Source organism: Sminthopsis crassicaudata, chromosome 6, assembly GCF_048593235.1.
Source record: "Sminthopsis crassicaudata isolate SCR6 chromosome 6, ASM4859323v1, whole genome shotgun sequence".
Classification (NCBI taxonomy): Eukaryota; Metazoa; Chordata; class Mammalia; order Dasyuromorphia; family Dasyuridae; genus Sminthopsis; species Sminthopsis crassicaudata.
Window position 1 is genome coordinate 184,513,450 of NC_133622.1, and position 26,024 is coordinate 184,539,473.

Below are 26,024 nucleotides of genomic sequence, written 5' to 3' on the forward strand. Positions count from 1 at the left end.
CTTGTTTTCAGTACTTTAAGAAATAAGTCAATGTTATGTCTATTTTTTATCAATTTAGTTTAGTACTTGTAGTTTAATTTATAGTACTTGGGTTTTCAGACATTTAATTTCTACTTGTTAATTTAGCTTTATTTTGTCTTGATATCAAACTAACCATTTGATTTGACAAATCAAATATTTCAGCATCCAGGTAGAGGGATTGATGTTCGAAGAAGAAAAATATGGAACATGTATGGACCACAAACACAATTAGAGGTACTGACATTTGTTACTTAAATGACTTTAGCAATGATAGTCATTGTTTTTATTATTTGCAGAAAATCAGTGTATTTACAGTATAATAAGATGTCTTCAGTGATAATCCTCATTAATTCTTGGTTGTTCAAGGATTTTCTGTAGGTTGAAAGCTTTCAGTATGAATTAAAGAAATTTCATGTTTCTTGTTTTTATTAATTATGTTTAACTAGTGTTCAGTGAATAGACACAGAAAAATCATTGTGTTATATTACTGAAATGAGCATAGATTTAAACAAGGAAGTTTGATATGACAGTCCAAACAGCCTATGTTGTATGTGAAAAGTGAAGGAGAAAAGGGATTGGTCTCACTATTCCTTGTTCTGATTATATCAGATTTAGAGTATTCTGTCCTGTCCTACATTTTTGATGGGACCTTGAAATCTTTTATGCTATCAGAAGATGGTCAGTGAAGTGAAGTGACATGGATTCAGGATGGTGCCACATGGTCAGTCAACAAGTATTTATTAAGTGCCTACTAAATGCCTGGTACTGTACTAAGAATTGGGCACAGAAATAAAAGACAAAAACCAGAACCTGTTCTCAAAGAGCTCACTATAACCGGGAAGACAACATGTAAGCAACTGTATATGAATAAGAAAGATGCAGCATAAACTGGAAGTAAGCAACACAGGGAAAACACTAGAACTAACATGAGGAAATTAAGACCTAAACTAATTCAAAACTTTCTCAAGGTCCTTGAGGGCGGAAGTAGCAGAACTGATGGTCCAGTTGAGGTTTGTTTCCTTTTTGCTTAAAGAAGCAGAGTGATACAGGAGCAAGGGACTGATCTTGGATACATAAATGATCTGGGTTTGAATTCTACTTTAGACTGATTAGCTCCATGACTTTGGGTAAGCCACTTAAACTCTGAACTACAGTTTTCTTATTTATAAAATGAGGATACTGAATTAAATAATGTCTTATGCTCTAAATGATGATCCCATATTAGTTGTTATACTATGGGACCTCCCTTCCTGATCTCAGGGGGTGGCTGGGTGATTCAGTGATTTGGACTGCTGGTATATATTCATTGTACACTTTAAAAACATGTTTCTAACTTTAAAACACACACACACACACACACACAATCTCTCTCACTTTCTCTTACTTTCTCTCTCTAGTTCAGCATTTAGTCCTTTATCTAAAAAAAAAAAAAAAAAAAAAAAAAAAGGAAAAGAAAGAATGATATTATTCTTTAATTGAGTTAATTTTGAGTAGGGATTATTTCATTCTTTGTACTTATATTCTCAACACTTATTGCAGGGCTTGCCTGGTACAGAGGAGGGACTTGTTACTTATTGAATGCTTACTTAATAGAGGGAATTCCTGTTCAGATATGGGTTGAACTAGTGCATGGTCTTAGTCTCACAGATAGAAGAGATCATGGAGTTCAGTTCCCTTCTTTATTCATGAATATGAATCAAGTAGCCTTCTATATAATGGAGAACCTGATAATTCACAAACAGCCTTAGACCAGTTCGAATTTTTGTACATTTTTTCTAATACTGCATCCAAATTTGCCTCTTTCTACAAATGAATGCATCAGCATAATTAAAAAAGTTTGTTTTAAGATGAAAGAAAACTTTTATAAGACCTCTTATTATTAGATCTCATTGTCAGCCAGAAGACAAGTTGCTTCTAGTAAGAAATATGCACCTGTTTGTAATAATGTCATTATGGAAACCACAAAAAGGAACCTTGATTTTGTTTTTCTTCTTTGAGCTAAAAAGGAAATATAAATGTTGCAATTTGCTATGTTCATTAGCTCTTTTATAATTGTTTATGAGAGGAACAGGTGGATTTTTGTTTTTCAGAAGTGCCATTAGACAAAATGACTATAAATTTGATCATGAGTAATTATTTAAATGCAAATTGTGACTTTGCTAACCCATTTCTCTTTAGAGAAAAACAAACCGGTATTTTAAGAGAATAGTAAAAGAACAATAAATATCATGAAAAATTTTGTTTTTAATAATATAAATATACATATGCACATGAATTGGAGATTGTATTTTGATTTCATGAGGATCTTAGAGGTTAATTTAGGCTACTTAGTCATCTGTTTGGTGTTCAAAGTCCTTTGTAACCTACTTTCTCCTTTTACCCCACTCTCCTGTTCCTTCACACATGTATCTTTCTAGTCTTCTTGTATGTAATTCTCTGCCATGTATCCTTTGATGTGATGACACTGGTATACTGGCTGTTCTGTGAACAGAATTCTTTAGCTCTGCATTCTCTCTATCTTTCCTGTCTTCCTGGACTGTTTTATCTCTTGTTCTCTGCCTCCTGTTTTCCCTGGCTTTTTACAGGTCCCAAATAAAATCTCATTTTCTCCAGGAAACTTTTCTCAATTCTTCTTAATTCTGGGGCCTTTCTTCTCTTAATTATTTCCTATATATTCCTATATATAGCTTATTTTTATATATTTGTTTGCTTGTTATCTCCTTTATTAGATTCTAAGTTCCTTGAGGGCAGGAATAGTACCTGGCACATGCATAGGAGGTACTTAGTAAATATCACATTTTATAGGTATAGAAACTGAGACCAAGAAAAGTGAACATGACAGAAATGATTATTACTAATCAGTATCTTAGGGAGATTTAGAGGCTCTCCCCTTCTACCAAATTCCTGATTTTAAAAAAGTTTACCTTTTGAAGAACTAATGCCTGTTAATGAAATTGCATTAGCTCTTCTTATTTCTTCAGACCCTACCCAACCTTACTAGGAATTTAAAGTGGGGAGGCCCATTGTGTTTTACTCCAGCTTGTATTGAGACAGATTCTTTAGTCTAGATCAGGGGTTCCCAAACTACGGCCTGTGGGCCAGATGCGGCTGGCTGAGGATGTTTATGCGGCTCGCTGAGTTATGGCAAATGGGCTGAGGGCGGAGACAGAGTGTGAGTTTTTGTTTTTACTGTAGTCCGGCCTCTAATAGTCTGAGGGACAGTGAACTGGCCCTCTGTTTAAAAAGCTTGAGGACCACTAGTCTAGATAGTCAAAGATATAGCTGGAGTGGTGGGACTGTGATCTAAAATAGTTTCTCTGTCCAAAGGTGACTTACATAGTAAGTAGCAGATTCAGAATTTAAACCTTAAAATTTTCACATTATCTTTTTTATTCCTTAAGAATTTTTCAGTTTTCTCTTTTTATCCCAATACCTAGAATACAGCAGGTGCTTACTAAATACTTGTTGATTGATTCATTTTCTTTCTAAGAAAATTTAATGGTAGACAATTATGAGTATTTACATAGTACTTTTATTTCATGTTTTCAGAAGTATTTTTAATAGCATTTTTTATTTATTTGGAAACACCTTAGTTTGGTTGAATACAAAGTATTTATGATAGATTTGAAATGAAAATGTTGTGTATAGAATAGGGACTAGAGTCCAGAAGCCTTGCTCCTTACTACTCTGTGTGACTTTGAAGAGGTCACTACTAAACCCATGAGTGGGTTGGGCCAGATGGGCTTTGAGACTCCTTTTAGGTTAAAATCTTGGGATTCTATGACCAACTTCAACCTCAGCTAAATGATGCCTGTCTCAAGGAGAGTATATCTGAGTAGAAGGTTTGCATTTCCTGATAATTTTGACTCAGAATGGTGCTCTTAGGAGAGAGATGATGGACTAAAGGAATAGAATGAGACATCCATTTTCATACATGGCTGATATGCTGATTAGGTTTTATGTACTCATACTGATGTGTTTGGGAGGTTTTTGTTGTGGAATGAGAAATCTTCTTGGGTAGTGCCATAGGATAAAATAGATCATCAACAAAATAATTTTTAAAACCTCCACAGATAATTAGTGCCAAAAATATAATACTTTGGCATTGTCTGATAACTATCTAAGGTTTAGTTTGGTGTTTTTTGTTTGTTTTTTTGTGGTAAGACATGAATGTTATGAGAACATGGGATTTGAAGAGATGGATTTGTCCCATTAAAGCTTGGATAAAGGAGGACCTTCATAAAATCTGCATTCTGGTATTTTTACAGTACTCTTATTTTTAATAAAACTGCATTATATAATGAAATTTTGTTCTGTGTAGGTATAGGGAGTATTTAAGTAATTTACATCCATAATTTAATCATTAACCTCAACAAAAATGGGCTACTCTTCTGACAGACAACTCAATGAAGAAGGTATTTCCTTTAATTATAGAAATCTGGAAACTAGAATATATAGCTCAGAATCTCACCTGATATTTAGTAGTTTTTTTTTTTTTTCTTCCCAAGCATATGTTTGAAAAGAATACATTTTAATACCCAAGTGGAGAAAAATCATCAGAAAAATAATGATAATTTTCATTCCTTTGTGTTTTTAAAATACAAAGTGGACATTTTCTTTGGTCAAATGGAATTATTTTTGAATATAATTTATACTTTATTTCAGGAAAGTGCAATCAGACCAAATGATAGTTACCTTTTCCCAGATGTTGATTGGTTAATTGGAAATCATTCAGATGAGCTTACCCCATGGATACCTGTGATTGCAGCAAGGTAATTAAAAAATATCTGGTATAATAAATGGTGATAACATTTTGATATCTGAACTGTGACCATTTAGACAGCACTCTTGTTTATCTTTAATAAAACATTTTATAGCCTTTTGAACATTCATAGAATTTTTTGTAAAGTGGTTTCCTTTTAACAACCTTATGAAATTGGTGTATATGTACTGTTATTTACAGTTGTTAGATAAAAGAAGGTGAGGGTCATTCCTATAGGACTGAACTGGGATCTGAGCTTAATACTGAGTTGAGGACACTTGCTCAGTTGAAATCAATGTATTTTATCAGGTTAAAAAAAATCATCTTGCTTTTATTTTTTGTAATAAAGCCTCTTGTAAGATGGGAGGAAATAAAAAGACAAATTCAAAAGAAAAAAAATATGTATTAATAAATTCATCCCTATAAAATAGTGTGAGAAACATGTCCACAAAGTCAAACTTTTGTATGGGAGGTAATTTCTTATTTTGATGAAAATTCAGAAGGCAACTTGATTTGTAGAAAAATTATATAATTTAATGGTAAATAACTGGTTTCTGGGACCTTCTTTACATAAGGATTTATCCTTACCAATTTAGCTTATATCATTATAAAATAAAAACAGAATGTTAAAGTAATCTCTTGTACTTTGAATTTACTTGTCCATAGCTAAATGTCTGAAGTTTTAGAATCCAGAAGAAATTTTTTTAATAATAGCTTTTTATTTTTTTAAATACATGCATAGATAATTTTCAACATTCACCCTTGTAAAACCTTGTGTTCCAGATTTTTCTCTTTTTTCACCTATCCCCTCCCCTAGACAGCAAATGATCCAGTATAGGTTAAACATGTGCAGTTTTTCTGTACATATTCCCACAATTATCATGCTACACAAGAAAAATCATATGAAAAAGGAAAAATTTAAGAAAATGAAAAGCAAGCAAACAACATAAAAAGTGAAAATACCATGTCGTGATTCATACTCAGTTCCCACAGTCCTTTCTCTAGATGCAGATGGCTCTCTTCAGCACAAGACCATTGGAACTGGTTTAAATTGCCTCATTGTTGAAAAGAACTATGTCCATCAGAATTGATCATTACATAATCTTACAACCAGAAGAAATTTTAAGTGACTCTGTAGTAAAGGAAAAAATGATGTAAGAAGTGATTTTTTTTTTTTTAACCTGAGAAATTACTGACTTTAATGCTCTCAACAAAATAAGTCAGCAACTAATTTTTAGCATTTTGAAGAAAGTTATTTTGACTTATTTGTTAAAACTAGGAGAGTGAGGTGATTACCACTCATAATAATCAACTTTGTAGAAAGTATATAAAGTACAAAACCAAATAAAATTTCAAATGCCACACTCCAAACATTACTATATTACACATAAATTAAGTATTGAATTGTGCCTGCTCAAAACATTGTGGAATGTTTTCAATTGAACCGTCATAGCAATGCAGCAATCCCATTATCCTTTTTTGATGGACTCTTTATCATGTTTTCTACAATGGATCAAGAAATTAGATAATTGATGACCTTAGAACAATTTTGTGGAATTGCTGGTGGAAATGGAAGCCAAATTATTACGTGTTAAGGAGCGTGCCTAGGGAGGAAGTAAAGTTATGGAAGAGGAGAGTGTTACTCAATAGCTTGTCCATAGTATCTGTCAGGTAGGATTTGAACTCTGGTATTCCTGACTTTGCGGCCTGCCTACTTGCCACTCTGCCCCTGAATCACTGATTAATTGAGAAAATTAATTTTAGTAAATCTTATGGATTCACTATTCTCCATAATATGGTGTTACTCTACTTTTCCAGTTTTATTTTCCCAAATTCCCTTCTGTGTCCCCTGTACTTCCATCATGACATCCTTGCCATCCCCACTACCTTACACTACTCTGTTTCCTCATGGTATTCTCTATATGTCTCCTCAAGGTATTCTCTATAACTACAATGCCTTTCCCTCCTTTCATTTTCACCTATTGAATTCTTCCTTGTCCTTCAGAGTATAAATTAGATACCATCATCTCTGGGAAAATTTCCTTGATTTCTCATTAATGTTTATGACATTTTATAAGATCTTATGTATGATATAATAGCATTTTCTTCCTTCAGTCACACTTCACTTTGTTGTTTATTTTATTTACTTATCTTATTTTGTATAGTTTATAATCACTTATCTCCCTACTGCATTCAGATTGTAGTGCTTCACAAGGGCAGAAACTGTCTTATGTAAACTTTTCATTAACTACCTGTATAGGCCTCTCAGTGGTAGAGGGAGTTACCTCATAGGGAGTCCCTTACACCAAAGAAAACAATCTTGACAGTAACAGTTGTCCTCTGCATAAAGTTGGTGTTTAGTATTTGTTTAATTGTAACGATATGCAGTGTTACTGATATTTATTTAATAGATTTGTCTGAACTTTTGTCTGAATCTCTGCTAATGACTTTTATAGGTCATCATATAATTGCCGTTACTTTGTCCTGCCATGTTGTTTCTTTGATTTCACTGGAAAATACAGCCGAAGACAGAGTAAGACGACCCAATACAGGGAATATCTTGATTTTATTAAAGAAGTGGGGTTCACCTGTGGATTCCACGTTGAGGAAGACTGTCTTCGAATCCCGTCAACTAAAAGAGTAAGTTTTGGTCCTTCTTTAGAGTTTTGTAGTAATTTAAATTGAAAGTTAAAAAAACCCAAACAAACAAAAAACACATCTTGTAATTTAAGTTGACACAATGTTGTTTCAAGTTGTTTTTGAAATAAATTAATATTTATCCAAAGTTAGCAATCTCATCAACTGTATCCTTAGATTAGATTTATTGAGTAAGAAGTTACTTTTAGACTCAGACGAAATGGCTTTGCCCACAAGAACTCAGAGCCTTTTGATGTAGGAGTTCTGATATCTATCATTTTCTAAAGATCTTTAATAATTATGAAGAGAGGCTTTCATAGGAGTCTCCAAAGCTAAAACATCAATTGCTCTGTTTTGGAATTTATGATGATTTTACTAGGGCTACACTGGTGATAATGAATAGTTTTATTAAAATAAAATTATATGGTGTAACTAAGATTAAAGAAAAAATATCTCTCTATGAGAACACTTCATACAATTTAATTGCATATCTGTTTACATACAATTAATAGACTGATTACAAGTTAATCTTTCTGTTCATTAAATCAGACTTAATAGGATCTTAACTCAGCAGCACTTAAGTAGCATTAAAATAAGTGCTGAGTGGCTGTGTGTACAAATATCTCTCTCTCTGTATATTAGTTACATTCCTACAAATTTGTAGATCATTTTTGATAAACTGAATCATATTTAAAATATATGCCTCTTATTAAATATGCATTAGAGATGTTTTCCATTTAAATAAAAACTTTAATCCTTTTGTAAGTTTGTAAGTAAACATTACCTTCAGTTTGTATCTGTTGTAAATATAATAATTTAGTTTATTTTCCTAAAATAGGATGCATTAATATTTCAAGGAATATCTTCTAAAATGTTCTCTAGTTCAGGTTTAACCCCCACCCCCCCTATTCATCAATGAGATAATGATATAGTTTTAATTTTGTATTAATTTGTGAACTAACAAAATATGATGCTGTTTTAAAAATTTTAGAAGTATAGAAATAGATCCGATCTCTTCTTTTTTGTCTTTATCCTCAGTGGTTGAAAAGGTGTTTGGCACATGATAAATGGCTTTTCTTATTTGGCATATCAATTTGGCAAAAAATATTTGGTATATAAATAGCATTAAATTTATTTGCTTATTGATTCATAAATTAGAAACTGAATTGTGAGTTAAGAAAGAGATTTTTTAAAATCCAGTAATATCTGAATTTATCCACAGATTAATATTATGCCTTCCAAAGTAGTCATTATAATATGATAGGTACCTTTACTCTATTCAAATCCATACATTTTGGGAACTTCTCTTTGGGAATTTCCTTCAGAGCCTTCACCTTCTTTTGAACATCTGTAGTGTTGGCAAAATTTTGCTTGTTAGTGGTGAGTTAGATTTTTGAATACAACAAAAATTCATTACAAAATCAAAGAATCAGATGTAGAAGAACTTTAACAAGTTCAGCTTGTACTTGGGAAAATCACCTGCCTCCCTTTCGTAGTAAGTATTCATCTGGCTTTTGCTTAAATAAGAGGGAGACCACCTCCTTCCAGGATGATCTGTTTTACTTATGGATAACTCTGCTAGGAAGTTTTCCCTCAGAAACCTAGTTTTCCTCTTCTTAATTTGTACCCATTATAATTTCTAGTTCTACTGTCTGGGGTCTCACATGTATCTGATCCTTTTCCATTGACCATCTTTCAAATTTACCAACTTTAGAGATTTGAATACGCAAATGCTTTAAAAAAATTTCAATATTGTGTTGAACCTAGTTTTCTTGGATTTTTTTTTTTTTTTTTTTCCTGGCTCTGGATGCTATTCCCAAAGCATGTCCTGAACACATTTAACAACAGTACTGGAGTAAATGTGCAACTTTTGAAGGTGACTACTTTGAAGAATAGCACACAGTTTTCTATAGTATAATATATGAGGATATTGGAATGCTTAAGATCAGCTGGGTTTGTTTAGGTGTCAGTCTAAACTTATAGTCATACTTGGTGGCCACTCATTTTATTCTCTTGGTTAACTCACCCATTTCTCAAGTATTTGTTAAGTGCTTATTGTGGGCTTGGTACTCTATACTAAGCCCTGGACTCTCTCAGATTTTTTATCTTTAAGGAGATCTTTTTTGAGAGTTGTGCAAATAGGGTTTTATGGCCTTTGTTATTCATTTAAATAAATATGAATCCTAGGCTTATTACATTGGTGTATGGGAGACAGAGAAAAAATGAAAGGAGCCTGTGCAAGAGCTCTGAGACTGCAGGCAGCACAGCACAACTCGAAACTGGCAGTCTTACTTACTGACCTTGGGCGGGCTGCTTCATTTCTCTGAACCTCAGGTTTCCTCATCTGTTACATGTGAGGAACCTGATTAGATTAGTCCTTTTGAATACTAAATCCTACGGGTCTATATATTGTGCTAGCATAGCAAAATGATTATTTTACTTTTTTGTAAATTTAGGTTTGCCTCATTGGAAAATCCAGAACATATCCAGCTACTGAAGAAGCTTTAGTTGATAAGCAGAGAGCACAGTATATTGACAGTAGGCAGTCCTGTGCTCAGATTCCCCATAGTGAAGACTCTTCTTGTTCTTCTTCAGGCAGCACAGTAGAAACTAATCATTGCGATCATCATGCATATTTAAACTGTCTCAGTGATGAATCTCCCAAAGATCAGTTTCCTGAAGATGAAAAGAAGGTGCCACAAGAAAATAGAATTTGGATAAGTGGATTTCAGCCTAGAGACAAAATTGAACATGTAAGGAACTGTGCTTCTCTTCCTCGGGACTTCATTGATCACATAGTTTTGAAAGTGGCTAATTTGTTGTTAAATGAAAAGCAGCAGAACCCCAAAGATCCTTGCATTGGAAGCTCCAAAACCTGGAATCGAGGAGGTAAACAATTTTATTTTATTTTATTTTATTTTTTTGAGGCTGGGGTTAAGTGACTTGCCCAGGGTCACACAGCTAGGAAGTGTTAAGTGTCTTAGACCAGATTTGAAGTCGGGTTCTCCTGAATTCAGGGCTGGTGCTCTATCCACTGCGCCATCTAGCTGCCCCAAGGTAAACAATTTTAACCCCTTTTCTGGAATATATGCTAAGATTCTTTGATGGAGACTCATTTCTCCTGTTTTGTTTTTTAATTTATGAAATGAAAAAGAAATTTATGATAACTGGGTAAAGAAGTGGTCTCTAAATTAAAGTTTTCCCATGTTGCATATATTAATGTAGTCCCTGCATTATTAATATTCAAAGCTATCTCTTCCAGAAAAATAATTTCAGACTACTCCAGAATTTTACAATACCAATCTATAAAGATTAAATAAATGAACATTGGTTGCTGTATACAGTATGTCATGATGTGGAAGTCTCTAAATTTGGTTTCAAAGGATCAGAGCCTGAATCTTGCTTCTGCTACTAAGTTATGATTGTGCTCTCTTGAAGGTCCTCTTGCTACTCTAAAGTTAGCTCATCTATAAAACAAGAGCATTGGACTATGTCTTTACAGAGCAAATTCCTGCACAAGGAAAAAAATGATATTATCTGGCCTGTACAGATAGCACTAAAAGGTTTTGGCACTAAAGTACCTTACCTTAATTATCTCACCAAACACTGCTGTGAAATTTGAAAGTCCTAATATCTATAAGAAAAAAAGTTATTTTCATGATAAACTATTGCCTCATTTGTTCAATGGACACTCATGACTTGACACACTAACCAATAAACAGCACAATTGGGAAACTGTTAGTAAAGCTAATCAATAATAACATCCTCTTCCCCTTTTGTAGCACTTTAAAGTTCCCACAGGACCTTGCTCAAGAAGGAGGGTGAGGGTTATAATCCTGGGAAGTGCGGTTTTATCTCTGCCCTTATTCAGAGACATTAGAGGAGGAAGGAACGAGATGTTGCCAGGTAGCATCTGTGTTTCCCTTCAAGGAGCTTACCTTCTAATGGGAGAAAGAGGCAGGAAAGGCGTAGAGGAGAACAGGGGTATTGGCTGCAAAGGAGTCTATATAGAAGATAGAGATGGAGCAGCATAATTCCTGAATCTTCTTTTCCCCTCCCTTCCTGTTTCTCTTTCTTTATCCCCATTCCCTCATTATTGATAAAATATCTTATATTATATTTTGTATTGATCTCTCCTTTGCCCTTAACATCTACCTACTGTTGTGTCATAGAATTTGGTATACTTGTTATTTCTGCAGTAAGAGATAATAAGATCTTTGAGGCCAAATTCTGCCATTTTTCATTTTATAATCCTTGGTCCCTTGAATGTAACAGGCACTTTATAAATTTGTGTTAATTGTGGACTTGAATGTTGTCTTGCCAGATATTCAGTTAGGAGAGGTGATGTGATAGATGCAGAGGGAAAGTTACAGAGTCCAGAGATAATAGATGGTGGTTCTGGTTCTGCCACTTGCAGTGAATTGAACAAATCACTTTACTTCCCTAAGCCTCAGTTCCCTCATCAATGACATGAGGTTTCTGATCTCCAGCTACTTGATGGCTCTGAAATTGTATACTTAATGAACTTCATTGGTCTGTCTTGCAAAATAGAGCTAATATTTTAGTTTATGCTCACCTGGGTTGTTGGAGAAGATCAGATGGAATGATAATGAATGGGAAGGTGGCCATATAGAATTTAGAGGGGAAAGAGACTTGTGTGATCATTTTTTTTCCCAAATGAAGGAGATTGAGGCCCCTAAAGCAGAACTTAGTGTCCAGGGTCATACAGGAGTAAAGCTGGGATCCTACTGTGGTTATTCTAATATCAGCTCTGGGATTCTTTCCCTTAAACCTTATATCAGGAAGTATTTTGAAAAGTTCAGGCACTATACAGATGTTAAATGTATCAGTGTTGAGTGTGAACAATTAGATTCTATTGTCTGTAGTTATTGTGTTTTCTGAATTATTTTCCAGTGATTTTTTTTTTTGGGGGGGTGGTTATTAAACTGGGGTAAAGAGTATCTTAAAGACAAGTATCTTAAATATGTAAAATAACAAAACTAAAAGTATTTTCCTGTGCTGAATATTTAACTAGAAGTGTTCTTTTTATGTATTTCTAAAAGTATCCAGTTTGGGGAAGAAACCTTACAGATTTTTTTCCTCCTTGACAGGAAGCCTTTCTTTGACAGAAGTAGCAAATCAACTGGATAGAGAAACCCTACAGAGATTAAAAAGAGAATGTGGAGGTCTCCAAACCCTGCTTAAGAACAGTCATCAGATATTTGAAGGTAAGATGTGGGTGCTGTTTAAATTATATTTATTTAAGGAAATAAAACCATATAAGTAGCTCAATGGATAGATCAATAGACTTGGACGCAGGAAGACCTGAGTTCAAATGCTGCTTCAAACACTTATTAACTATATTTCCTAGTGCAAGTCATTAACTTCTCTCAGCTGGAGTTGCTTCATCTGTAAAATGGGATAATAACTTCAAGGGGTTGTTGTGAGAATCAGATGAATTAACATATATAAATTGCTTATCTTAACGAGGTATGTAAATGCTAGCTGTTGTTATTACTGTTAATAATATTAATAGTATTGATGATGATTGTTACAAAGTCTTGTGCCATACACATGGGAAAGATAATTGTGGAGCTAAAAAGATGACAGCAGTGCAAAATGAAACATTAGACTAAGGGGAAGAAATCTGGGTTCATTTGACATACACCTTAGATTTGGGAAAAATAGATTTCAGAGGTTTCAGGGGAAAAAATAGGCCCAAAATGCTACAAGGAAAGTCAGTTCAGGAAGATGCTTAAGAATAAAATTCTGAAGATAGAAAATGGAACAGTTGAAAAAAAAGGGATTTATCACTAGAAATCATTGTAAATACTCAAGGGTACTTAGCAACCAGTACCAGTATTAAAAATAAATACAATGGAGGAAATGAGACCAGTATCAGAGCATGAATGCTAAAACATTAAGATTCCAAAAAATCATGACAGGATAGAACTAAATTCAACAGTACACTTAGGTACAGCAAATTTTAAATAGATAGCACAAATAGATTCTGAAAAAATAGACTATGGAAAATAGATTCTAGAGTTTTAGGATACTGAAAGTTCAATACGAGTCAGTGGTGTTATGTGGCAGCCCAAAAAATAGTGTAATATTGGGATTCATTAAAATAGTATAGCTTCCAGGAATAAGGAAATAATGATCCCACTATTTGCTGAACTTGCCAAAACATACCTGGAATATCGTGTTCAATTCTGGTTTAAAGAAAGATGAGCTGGAGAGTATCTAGAGGAGGGTAGCCAAGTTTGTGAGGGATCTTGAGTCCATGCCATGTAGAGAGATAATGAAGGTTCAGAGGGGACCTGCTTGCTATCTTCAAGAATATGCAGGGCCCGTGGAGGGAATTAGACTTGTTTTGTTTGACCTCAGAGAACAAAAAACTGAGGGGAAGATATAGAAACCTCATTTAGCTCAGGACAAACTTCTTAACAAATTATTCAGAGGTGGCCAAGAATGTCTAAATCTTTTCAAGAACTGTGAGCTTCCTCTTATTGGAGGTCTTCAAGAGGAAGCTGGGTGACCACTTGTTTATGCCACAGGAAAGATTCCTTTCACATATGGGTTTTACTGGGTAGCCACTGAGGGCCTTCTCGTCTCAAATTCTGGAATTACCAGGTTATTTCTATTGATTATTAAAAAAAATCCCAAATGAGGAAAAGACTATAAGGAGGAAGATTTTTGACTCAGCATAAGAAAGAATTTTTAGCAAGATGATGCATTTAAAATTGGAACTGGATTTTTGCAACGGTGATGAGTTCCCAGTTACTAGAAGTTTTCAAATTAAAACTGGGTTTGTTGAGAATATTATAGATCAACTTCAAAAAATGCATATAGGATAGAGATCGTTTCCAACATTGTAGGTAGAGGATTTTATGATACTCTCAGGAATGTGATATTAAAAAGCTTTATGGAATAGCATTTTCTTTAAACTAAGGAAGAAGTAGTACAATTATTATTCCTGATTTATCTGTAATTCATTTTGTTGGCTTGTGTTAATACTTGAGCCTTCCCTTTGTCAGGATTATAAGAAATCAGGACAGTTGTCCCAGGGGCTATACTTTGAGAACTCATGCTCTTATTTACTGGACAAATAGACTTTGCCACCTAATTCTTTTTTTAAGTGCCCTCAATAGCTTGATATATTGGAATAAACTCTGGATTAGTAGACTTCAACTCTCAGTCCCTTACCTTACCAGCTGTTTGACTATAGGCAAACCATTTGCCTTTCAGAATTTTTTTTTTTTTTAAATATATAATAGTCTCTACATTTTACTTTCTACAAGGGCCATATTGAAGGAAATCATGTTGCTGATAAAAATAGTTTTTTATCCTTGGTGCAAAGTAAATAAATAAAACATGTTAATTTTGCCTTCTGGATTAAGTGGAACAAATTTAGTTACTAACACATGAACAGTTTTGAACCTATTTGAAGACAGCAATCAAGTTCCTCCATAACTTTTGTCCTCAGCCCTAAATACCAATTCTTTTAATCAACTTTTGACATAATTTTTATTCTTCTCACTGTTCCCTTCACTTTCCTATAGACATATCTATGGAAGTTTTAAAATATCCATTCCAAACTGTGGCAGCCTGAACAGGCATAACATTTCAGGGTATTCTGATCAGGGCCCAATAGATAGTTTTCATCCCTTTTCTGTACTTATTTCTTTTTTTAAATATTTCCAAAGCAAGACTCTATATTTTTTTCTCTTTATCTCTCTCCCTCATTTCTTCTTTCTTTCTTCTCTCTCTCTCTCTCTCTCTCTCTCTCTCTCTCTCTCTCTCTCTCTCTCTCTCTCTCCCCTTCTTCCTCCCTCTCTCTCTCTTTCCATCCCTCTCTCCCTCTTTCCCTCTCTCCCTCTCTCCCCTTCTTCCTGTCTTTCCCAGGATGGAAATACACTAGACACTCACAGGCATGAGCCTACTACTAATCTATTGGCATGAGAGCTCTGAGTGGCCTTGTTTGTGATCCGGTATGACTACTAAATCTTCCTCAGGCCCCCTAATGGCCATTTACTTCTTGGAGTTCACTATGTTGGTGCCAGAGTTAATGCAGACCCCTGTGTGGCCATATTGTTATTATTAGTGACATGATTTCTCTCCCAACAGCATCTCAGCCTCCTCAGTAGCAGGGACACAGGCATATACTGCTGTGCTCAGCTACCTTTATTCGTTACATTTTATTTTGTTAGCTTCGGCCTGTTCTGATTTAATATTTATTTTAGTTGTGCAACTTTGTTGGCTCACAACAGTTCTCTCTCCCAGCTTTATAATACATGTATTCTCTACCTTCAAGTCTGTGATTAAAAAGCAAAGCTGGACTAAGACCAAGACCAAGACCTCCTTCCCTGGTGATGCTGACTTTCAGTTTATCTCTCATCTATTTGCTCTAATATCCAGGCAGACTTTTCATCTTGTCCATAAGGATATTTCAAATTACTTTTTTCTGGCTGAAACTTCAGTGTACTTTGTTTACTCTATTCCTTGATCTGTTCATCTAATTAAAAAAAAGCACATAAAGTTAGTTCAGTATGACCTGTCCTTAATGAATTCATACTTGCTCTCAGCGACCACTACTTCCTTTTCCAATTGTCCTATTCTAGAATTTTACCCAGAATTGATTTGAGTGTCATTAACTTATACTTTGAAGTGGAAAAAGAGCCACTGACGTGGCTCAGCATGGTGTGGAGGTTATTTCAGGTTCAGGCTATGAAGTGGAAAATAAGCTCTATCTAGCAGGTTACACCAAACTGGGAAAGCTGCAAGTTGAGTTCTGTGACAGATTGTGTCTGCTGCCCCAGGTTCAGTCTGACTGAGAGCAGAGGGGCACCTCACCAGAAGATTTGTCACTGTCTGTAGCAAAACATACAGAAAGCAGGATGCAGAAAGGTGTTAGTTCTGGGGGGCCTCAGTCCTCATCAGTAGCAGTGGTGGAATCATGTAGATTTTGGACTAACAATAAAGATTAGTGTAATAGCTTTCTTTAATTGTAAAATCCAAAAACCAGTGAATTAACATCCTTGAGAAGGAACTGAAATATGGAAATGTTGACATCTTATTACAAAGGAAATCCAAGATGTAAAAAAGTGGAAGCCAGATGAAAAGATGCCTTGTAGGTTTAGGAGCCTAAAGGACAGTGATGGCAGGTGTTAAGCAGACTAACCAATAGTGACAAGTGAAAGAAGCAGCATAAAATATATGCAGTAAATGGGTATTCAGAAGGGGAGGTAGACCAGCCCTTTAGTAAGAATAAGACCTGGTGCTTGAGGAAAGTGAGAGATGGAAAGAAATGCTAGTAGCACATTGGGCAGATCTATGTAGATTCCTAGATAGAGTTTAGAGACAAAAATATATCATGAGAATGGGTTCCATTTTATATCATTCAATAAGATAAACTCACATCAATGAAAAATATGGAAGCATAGTTTAAGAATAGACTTTCCTTTTAAAAAAAAAAAAAAGATTTTTCTTTTTCGAACTCTGACAATTCTCGTGCATCATGATTCCTCAAGGATCCCAGACAGTACCTCACCAGTCACATGTGCCAGTTCTTTTGCTATCTTGGAGTGTAATTCTAGTAACTAGAACGTGTTGAAAGCTTGATACTTTCTTACCTTCTACTTATTCCATGTTTGAGCCTCCTCAGTTGAAAGAGTATTTTCCTTGGCACTAACAACAGAATTAAAATGGGAGTTAAAATTTTTATTTCTATTTCCCCAACCACACTAATAAGATTTTCATCCTCCTTTATTTAAATCTTAGGACTAGTATAGTTTGTATTCTTTTTCATTTATTACATGCCTCAACTCAATTCAACTCAAAGTCTTGACTTGAATGCTATTCTTATGGTATCTTGTCATTTTTTTATATTTTGTCCTGTTACCTGCTTTTGTTTCCATCACTTGTAACATCAGCTTAACATTTACATATTACTTACATTTTCACTCATTTTTTTAAATGTGTAAGTTGATAAGCTACATGATTGATCACATTAATGTCTTTAGACATTTTCTTTTATCTTCTTTAGAAGTAATTTTGTCTTGAAAACACTTCATCACTTTTGAGCCATTTATTTTTAGAGTCTGAATATATATATATATATATATATATATATACTTTCTTTGAGCTCTTTAAAATTTTCTCTCAAAGTATTGTTATTCCTCTAACCTGGCTGAGCATTTCTCTATTTTATCACAGACCCTCAGAAGGCCAAATTGGTCTATTACCTCCCAAGATTCTCTTCATTTCTGCTTTATTAACCAGTGAAATTCTTTCTTGGACAGAATCAGGTTCACATGGCAGTTCCTTTTGACTTTTTTTTTTTTTTGCCTTCTGAAAATGAAACTTAGTTTTTCTGATTTTTATCAAATAAAACTCCAGCCGGTGTCTTTATGTAGTATAAATTATTCATTTTAACTTTTTGCCTCCATTCCTGTTTGTATCAAAAACTCACTACCTGTACCTCCTCTTACTTATTTGTTATGTCTTATTTGTTATGTTATGTGTAGTGTTTATTGTCAGTGATATTATTGTTCAGCCTCTGCTTATTTCTTCCACCCTTATCCAAAAACCTTATAATACAATATCTCTCCCTCAGATTTGTGGATTATGCCCCATGTATCTTTCTTATGTCAGATACTTGTCTCATATCATCTCACAATCATTTCTCCCTTTATGGAAAAGCCAATCCACATATTTTTCTTTTAAAATTTTTCATTAATATTCATTAAGGAGATTGGTTTTTAGTTTTCTTCCTCCATTTTGGCTCTTTCTAGTTTAGGTTTCAGCATCATATTTGTTTCATAAATGGAATTTAGTAGGATTCTTGCCTGTTTCCCCAACTAGTTTATATAGTTATTAGAATTAATTGTTCTTTAAATATTTGGTACAATTCACTTATAAATCTACTTATAAATGGCCTAGAGATTTTTTTTTTCTTATAGAATTTATTGATGGCTTATTCAGTTTCTTTTTCTAATTGGAGTTACTTAAATTTATTCCATCTTCCTCTCCTATTAATTTGGGCAATTTATATTATTGTAAATATTCATCCATTTCACTTTGACTGTCAAGTTTATTGGCACACAATTGGACAATCTAGCTCCTAATTACTGCTTTAATTTTTTTTTCATTGTTGATAAGGTCCCCCTTTTAATTTTTGATGCTGGCAATTTAGTTTTTTTCTTTCCTCTTTCTAATCAAATTAACCAAAGGTTTGTTTGTTTTGTTGTTTTTTTCATAAAACCAAACTCCTAGTTTTGTTAAATAGTTCAATAGTTTTCCTAATTTCAGTTTTATTAATCTCTTATTTGAGTTTCAGAATTTCTAATTTGATATTAAATTGGGAGTTTTTAATTTGTTCTTTTTTAGTCACATGCCCAATTCATTGATCTCTTCTTTTTCTGTTTTATACATATAACTATTTAGAGATATAAAATTGCTCCTAAGAACTGCTTTGGCTATATCCCATAAATTTTGGAAAGTTCTTATTATTGTCATTGTCTTTGATGAAATAATTGTTTCTATGATTTGTCCTTTGACCTACTCATTCTTTATATTATTTAGTTTCCAATTAATTTTTAATCTTTCCATGCCTTTTTACTAAATTTTTATTGCATCGTGGCCTGAAAAGAATGCATTTAGTATTTCTGCCTTTCTGCTTTTGAGTGTGAGGTTTTTTTATGGTCAGTTTTTGTGTACTACTAAGAAAAAGATATTCTCTTCTGTCCCTATTCATTTTTTTTCCAGAGTTCTGTCATATCTTAACTTTTTCAAAATTCTATTCATCTCTTAATTTTTTTTTTGTTTATTTTGTAGTTTGATTTATCTTGTTCTGAAAAGAGAAAGTTAGATTCTTCCATGAGAGTAATTTTACGATTTCCTCCTATTTCATTTAACTTCTCCTTTAGAAATTTTATATGTATGTGTATATGTTATTTAGGTGCTACTACTTCCTTGTCTATAGTAAGTATCTTTTAGTGAGATGAGTTTCCTTCTTTGTCTCTTTTAACTAGATCTATTTTTGCTTTTTCATTGTCTGAGATCAAGATCACTACCCCTGGCTTTTTTTTTTTTTAACTTAAACTGAAGCATAAAATGTTTTGCTCCAGACTTTTTCCTTTACTTTGTATGTCTGTGTTTTAAAAATGTGTTTATTGTAAACAACATGTTATAGAATTCTCTTTTTAATCCATTCTCCCAACTGACCCCCTTTTTGCCAAATCTGATGAAAATAAGCCTCAAACAATGTTCACCCTCCTCCTTTCTTTCCTCCTTTTTATTGTAATATGTCTTTCATGCCTCTTCATGTATCATAATTTACCTCAGTCTACCTCTCCCTTCTTCTCCCAGTACAATCCTCTTTTTCACCCCTTAACTTTTTTTTTATATCCTTCCATCAAATTCAACTTATACCTGTCTATGTGTACTTCTTCTAAATACCTAATAAAAATACAGTTCTTAAGAGTTACAAATATCTTCCCATGTAGAGATATAAACAGTTTAATCTTATTGAATAATATTTTTTCTTTCCTATTTAATTTTTTAATGCTTCTCTTTCGTCTTGTATTTGAATTTTTTATTCAGCTCTGGTCTTTTTATCAGGAATATTTGAAAGTTCCTGTTTCATTGGATGTCTATTTTTTCCCCTTGAAATTTCCCCTCAATTTTGCTGAGTAGTTGATTCTTGGTTGTAATCCAAGCTTCTTTACCTTTGAGAATATTATATTCTAAGCCTTCGGATCCTTTATTGTAAAAGCTGCTTACTTCTGTATAATCCAGACTACAATACCTTGATATTTGAGTCATTTCTTTCTGGCTGCTTACAGTATTTTCTCCTTGACTCAGAAGTTCTAGAATTTGGCTATAATATTCCTGGCAATTTTCATTTTGGGATTTCTTTCTTGAGATTATTGATTGGTGGATTCTTTCAAAGACTATTTTACCCTCTGCTTCTGAGATATCAGGGCAGTTTTTCTTGATGATATTTTGAAAGTTGCTGTACAGGCTCTTTTTTTTGATTATAGCTTTTGAGTAGTCTAATAATTTTAAAATTATCTCTCCAGAGAATCTTACTTTTCAAAGAGCTTTTTGGGAGCATATTTAGTAAGCATCGGTCTGTGCTAGAGACAGACTGTCTTATTAGAATCATAGCACTGTAGTATATGTTATACATTTTTAATTATTTGTATTTATTTCAAATTAAATACTTCTAGGTTAAATGTAGAAAAAAATTTTTACAATACTTTTTTTTTTTTTAAATCTTGAGTTCCAAATTCTCTTTCTTCCTTCTGTACCTCTTCATCTTTAAGAAGGCAAACAACTTGATATTGGTTATACATGTGAAATCATGCAAAACATTTTCATATTAGCCATATTTTAATAGGAAACAAAATAAAACAATTGAAATAAAGTTTAAAAAAAAAAACAACAGCTTTGTTTCAATCTGCATTCAGACTCCATCAGTTTTTTCTGCAGATAGATAGCATTTTTCATCATGGGTCCTTTGGAATTGTCTTGGACCATTCTTTTAATAAGAAGTCTTTCACAGGTGGTCATTCTTATAATATTGCTGTTACTGTGTATAATATTCTCCTGATTCTGTTCATGAAGTATGTGTTTTAAAAAAGAAATTCAAAGCCTAACTCACATAGCCTCCAATTTTGTATGCAGTACAAATATTGAACTAGATTTTTAAAACATTCTTTTAATTTTCTTCCTTCTCATTCCCCTTAAGGTTTTTAATCTTGGCAACATTTTAGGGGAATCTGGGCCAATGTTTTGGTTGCCAGTAAAAGCCAGGAAGGACTTGGTTGCTTTGGCTGTGTTTCATGTGGAATCTTTGGATTTGTTGGAATAAAGAGAATAAAACAGAATGCACAAGTAATACCTTAATTCCACCTAACCTCAAATGGTCCCACAAAATTGGTTCAACCACATCTCCTTGACTGATGGAGCCAAATTTCTTACACACAAGCTACCACTACCTTAAGGGTTAGACTTTCCCAGAATGTGTATATTTTTAGTGTTTTATAAATAACAGCATATATAAGCATTTTGAATACTTAACTTATTTCATATTCCATCTCTGTCTTTGCATAAAGTATATTCTCTCTCATCTCTGCTTATAAGCTTAGCTTCCTTCAGGTATCAGCTCAGGTACTACCTCGACTGTGAGCCTTTCCTAATTCTCTCCTCTTTTCCCCTACACATCTATTAATCCATTCTCTTTCCTCAAATTATACTTTATTTATTTATTTAATTGTAGACATATCATATGCCATCTCCTTCCTCTTCTCTACTGTGCTCCTAAAAGAATGTAGGCTGCTCTGGGGCAGGGACTGTATTTGTTTTTATATCCCCAATGGCCAGTGCAGTTCTCAGCACAAAGGTGCTTTGAATAAATACTTGCTAAATTGAACTTTGGTTTTGTTTCCTTTATTGAATTGTCGTGGACTTTAGTCCTCTGATGGCCAATCTGCACTGAGCGAGGCTTGTCCTTAGTGGTCAACAACATGGAAAGTGTCACTAAATTTATGCTTGAAGTTTCTTCAGTTTGATAGGTCTTGCCCCAGATTATGATTTCCAGAGGTATCATGTTCAAGGTCCAAAGGCCACCTTTATGCCATATTCTAATACAGTGTTTCTAATATTCTAATAAAAGTTTGTATTAGAAGTATAAGGATAAATCAAAAGTTAAACTATTTTAGGAGAATTAGTCTATCTAACCTGTACTATTTTTTAGTCTACCTATACTGTAATAAGAAAAACATGACTGAAAGAGCTTGCATGACATGACCCAGGATTTGGAGGATAAAATGAATAATACTTTCTATTTGAAGTCAGGTTTCTTGAATTAAATATAGTCCTCTATTCCCTCTATCACCTGGTTGTCTGATGATACAGTTTTCCCAATTGTCTTGGAATTTCTCCTATCTTTGCTTTGCCTGGATTTAATTGATCCAAAAGCCTGGCTTGAGAATGAAGCTCTATCAGGTTTTATTTCTCCTACAGAAAACTCCAAACCTTGAGGCTCTATGATAATGCTTATTTAATAAGACAAAGATGAAATAAATTTTAAGTTTAATTCTGAGCAAGAGGGCTCATGAAGGAATGGTACCCAATGGGTCATGGTGACAGCAGGATGGGAAAAAAAAAAGTGTCTAGCATTAACAGAGCAGGTTCTGGTTGATTGAAATGGACACTTTCATTGGAAATATTAGCATCACTAGCACTATTCCACTCATCTTCAGATATGGTAGAATATATGTCAGAAATGGTGGTAGGAAAGGTTCTGTTTCCAGGATACTATAACTTGGCCACAAAGATAAGGGATGGGATGCAGTCAAATCAGTGGTCTATACTTTCTTGTCCAACAATAATTCAAAGACTACAAAACATGACAGATATTCCAACTCTAAGGTTCAAAATTTGGTCACATGCTTCTGTTATGACACATGCTTAATTAGCTTTATTAGTATTAACTTAGAGCCATATTCTAATACAATGAAGGAGAATTTGGATTGTGGCATTTTGACTTATGGGTATACTCTTAAAACCAGTATTCAGAAAAAGTCAAAGCAGTCATTTGAATAATATAAGTAGTCATCCCTTTTCATTTACTTAAGAATATATATTAAATTTAGGGCACTTTGCCAAGAACTGGGGAAGATACAAAGATGCTTTCTACCAGTTGAACACCCTTTTAAAAAAAATTATTAATATCTCTAATCTTTGTGTTTTTCTTTTATTTTAAAATTTTGTTTATTACCATAATTCTTCTATACTTCTCCCCAATCTGTAATAAATAATAAAAAAAATCATCATAACTGATCAGTATATTCAAAAAGTGTGAAATTATGTGTAATGAATGACAGTTGTAGACGTTTCACCTCTGCAAAGGAATGCAATGAAAATATTTTCTCATGTTTCTTCTTTTGAGCTGTTTTATAAATTTTGCAGCATTCATTTTTGATTTTATGTGTGTGTAAGGTGGGGGGAGGAGAAAGAGAGAGATACAGAGGGAGAAAAAGAAAGAGAGAGACAGCAACAGGGAGAGGAGAGAGAGATTCTCATTGTTTACATTGTTGTGGTCATTGACTCTGATGACTTCCCTCTGTATCTGTTCCCTGTGGATCTCTGTGGTTCTGTGGATTTATCACCTTCCTTTTTTCTTAAGGCACAGTAACGTTTCACAGTAGTCATCTACTTTGTTTCCAATTCTTAGCTACCTGCTAAGCACCCACAGACACTACTGGTATCTTATGTAGAGCAGACCTTTATTCTGTAGAGGGCCTGTCTACTCATTTGGCAGCATCTGACAACAGGATTGGACATGATTAAACAGATGAATATAGTGGAGTTTTCCTAGTCTGCATTCTTAAGTGCCCTGTTCTATCATTCAGGAACCAAGTGCATCAGTCTGGTATCTTCTTTCTAAAACTTTGCCTCTTATGTTCTTTGTGTTTCAAAGTTGTGAATGGGAGAGTATACATTCGTGACTGGAGGGAAGAGAAGACAGCGAAGAAAAACCAGTCGGAAGCTAAACGAAGACTCTCATCAGAAGCTTTCAAAACGCGTCTCTGTTGGTTTTTTATGCATCATCCTGATGGTTGTTCTCTGACCTCTGAATCCTGCCCATATGCGCATGGAACCCAGGAGCTTCGGCAGTCTCAGACTTTGAAGAAGATTAAGCAGATCCACTGATGCTACGTTGAACGGCACAGACTTTGGGAGTGGGCAGGCCAAGAGAAATTTGCTTCAGGGTAATATCCCTTTTGAATTTGAGTAATTTCCTTTTATCTTTGTCAGGACTCTTGACAGTATGGGACTTAGCAATAATTGTATAGAGTTACAATTTTTAAAAGCTAAACAAAATGTTGCTAATTATTTTAAAAATAATTTTATTTTATATTAAAAATTTGTAGAATCAATTCTGTATATTATTGTAGCATATAATGTATATTTTGGATGATGTGTAAAATGAAATTACTCAGGTTTCTGTACAGACTTTGAATCAGCAAGGCAAGCCATAAACTTCTTTTTAAAATACTGTATAATTAAAATAAGTTGTTTTTGAGTTGTGGCTTTCTTTTCTAGAACTGGATTTTTTTCATAGGAAAAATACTTTGGTTCACAATTCAACTGTCTCTATCTGTATTTTTTTTTTCTGAGAATGAATGTGAAGAAGAAATTGACACGTGTTTTCTTCAGAGGACTAAGTTTTGATCCTAGTCCATTAAGATTGCATGAAAATATTACTGATCTAAATGGAGGGGAGGGAGAAGAGAGGAGGAGGAAAAGAAGAGAATCAGACTGATTCTTTAACAAAGAGGCAAAGGACATTCAGCAGATAAATCTGAAGAGCAGATTTCCTAGAATCTCACAAAGTGGAAGGCATCCCACACCACTTTTGGATAGCTCTAATTATTAGGGAAGTTTTACTTAAACTAACCTATTTCTCTGAAATTGCCAGTTTTTATTGCTAGTTCTGCCTCTACTGGCCATGCTGGACACAACTAATTCTATTCTTTTCACATAGTCCTTCAGTGACTTGGAAGATAGCAAACTTTTTCTTCTTCCGAAGATAATATCTCCATCTCCGAGGATAATATCTCCATCTCCTCTAATCATTTCTTACATCTCATGCTCTCTGTTCTTTTCACAGCTCTGGTTCATGTCCTCTGAGCATGCACCCAGTTCATTTTTTCCCCTAAAATGAGATGCCCAGAATCACTTAATAGTCTAGATGTAGCCTGATCAGCGTAAAATACATCAAGACTGTCACCTCCCTCATCTAATCCTAAACATCTATTAATATAGCCTAAAAATGAATTACTTGTGGGCTGCCATGGACATACTGTTGACTTATATTGAATTTCTAGTCCATTACAATTGCTTGGCTCTTCCTTTTTCACATGAATTATCTAGTTATGTGGGCAGCTGATTTTCTGAATCTTAGCAAAAATGTTTACTTTTATTCTCATTAAATTATATTTAAATTAGTTTGACCCATTATTCTAGCCAGTAGGGATTATTTTGACCCCTTCTGTCAGCATTTTAATTAAGATATATTTCTAAACTATGTTACATGATGCTATTTATGGTATTATCCTAATCATTGAAATGTTAAACTTCTAATCTTGCCAAGAACAGATCCTTGCAATATGGCACTAAAAAATCTCCCTTTAAGTTCCCATTGTTCTCTTCATTACTTGTCGGTTTTCTGTTCATTTAATTATTTCTGAATTCACTGAGTTATGTTATCATCTGGTCCAAAAAGTTCTTTGAATTGTTATACTGCAGTAATATTTTTGATAAAACCATAATGACTCTTAATGCACCCTTTCTAAATGCCTAAATTTGATCAGGAATTGCAGTAAACCTCACTGGCTTATAATTTCCCCCCTTTTGAAAACGATGAGATATGCATTCTCCCAGTTCCTTTTTACTTTTTTTTGTATGTGTTGGTTTTTGGGGTTTTTTGGAAGATTATTGTTAGTACCCCAATCCTGTTAATGAGTTTTCTTCATTATCTAGATTGCTGTCTATTATCTAGATTTTGGTCCTGGGAACTTGAATTTTTTTT

At 33.9% G+C, this 26,024-nt stretch overlaps 1 protein-coding gene across 1 annotated transcript in view; it reads left to right on the forward strand.

The window, feature by feature from the left end:
• Window positions 1-24,515, forward strand: part of TRMT44 (tRNA methyltransferase 44 homolog) — a 42,550-nt gene extending 18,035 nt beyond the window's left edge. The window contains exons 6-11 of the mRNA XM_074276867.1: window positions 184-255; window positions 4,687-4,793; window positions 7,240-7,423; window positions 9,877-10,309; window positions 12,532-12,648; window positions 23,910-24,515. Of these exons, the coding sequence (XP_074132968.1) occupies window positions 184-255; window positions 4,687-4,793; window positions 7,240-7,423; window positions 9,877-10,309; window positions 12,532-12,648; window positions 23,910-24,142 (1,146 nt within the window). The 3' untranslated portion in view covers window positions 24,143-24,515. The remainder of the gene's footprint in view (window positions 1-183; window positions 256-4,686; window positions 4,794-7,239; window positions 7,424-9,876; window positions 10,310-12,531; window positions 12,649-23,909) is intronic.
• Window positions 24,516-26,024: the final 1,509 nt, after the last annotated feature.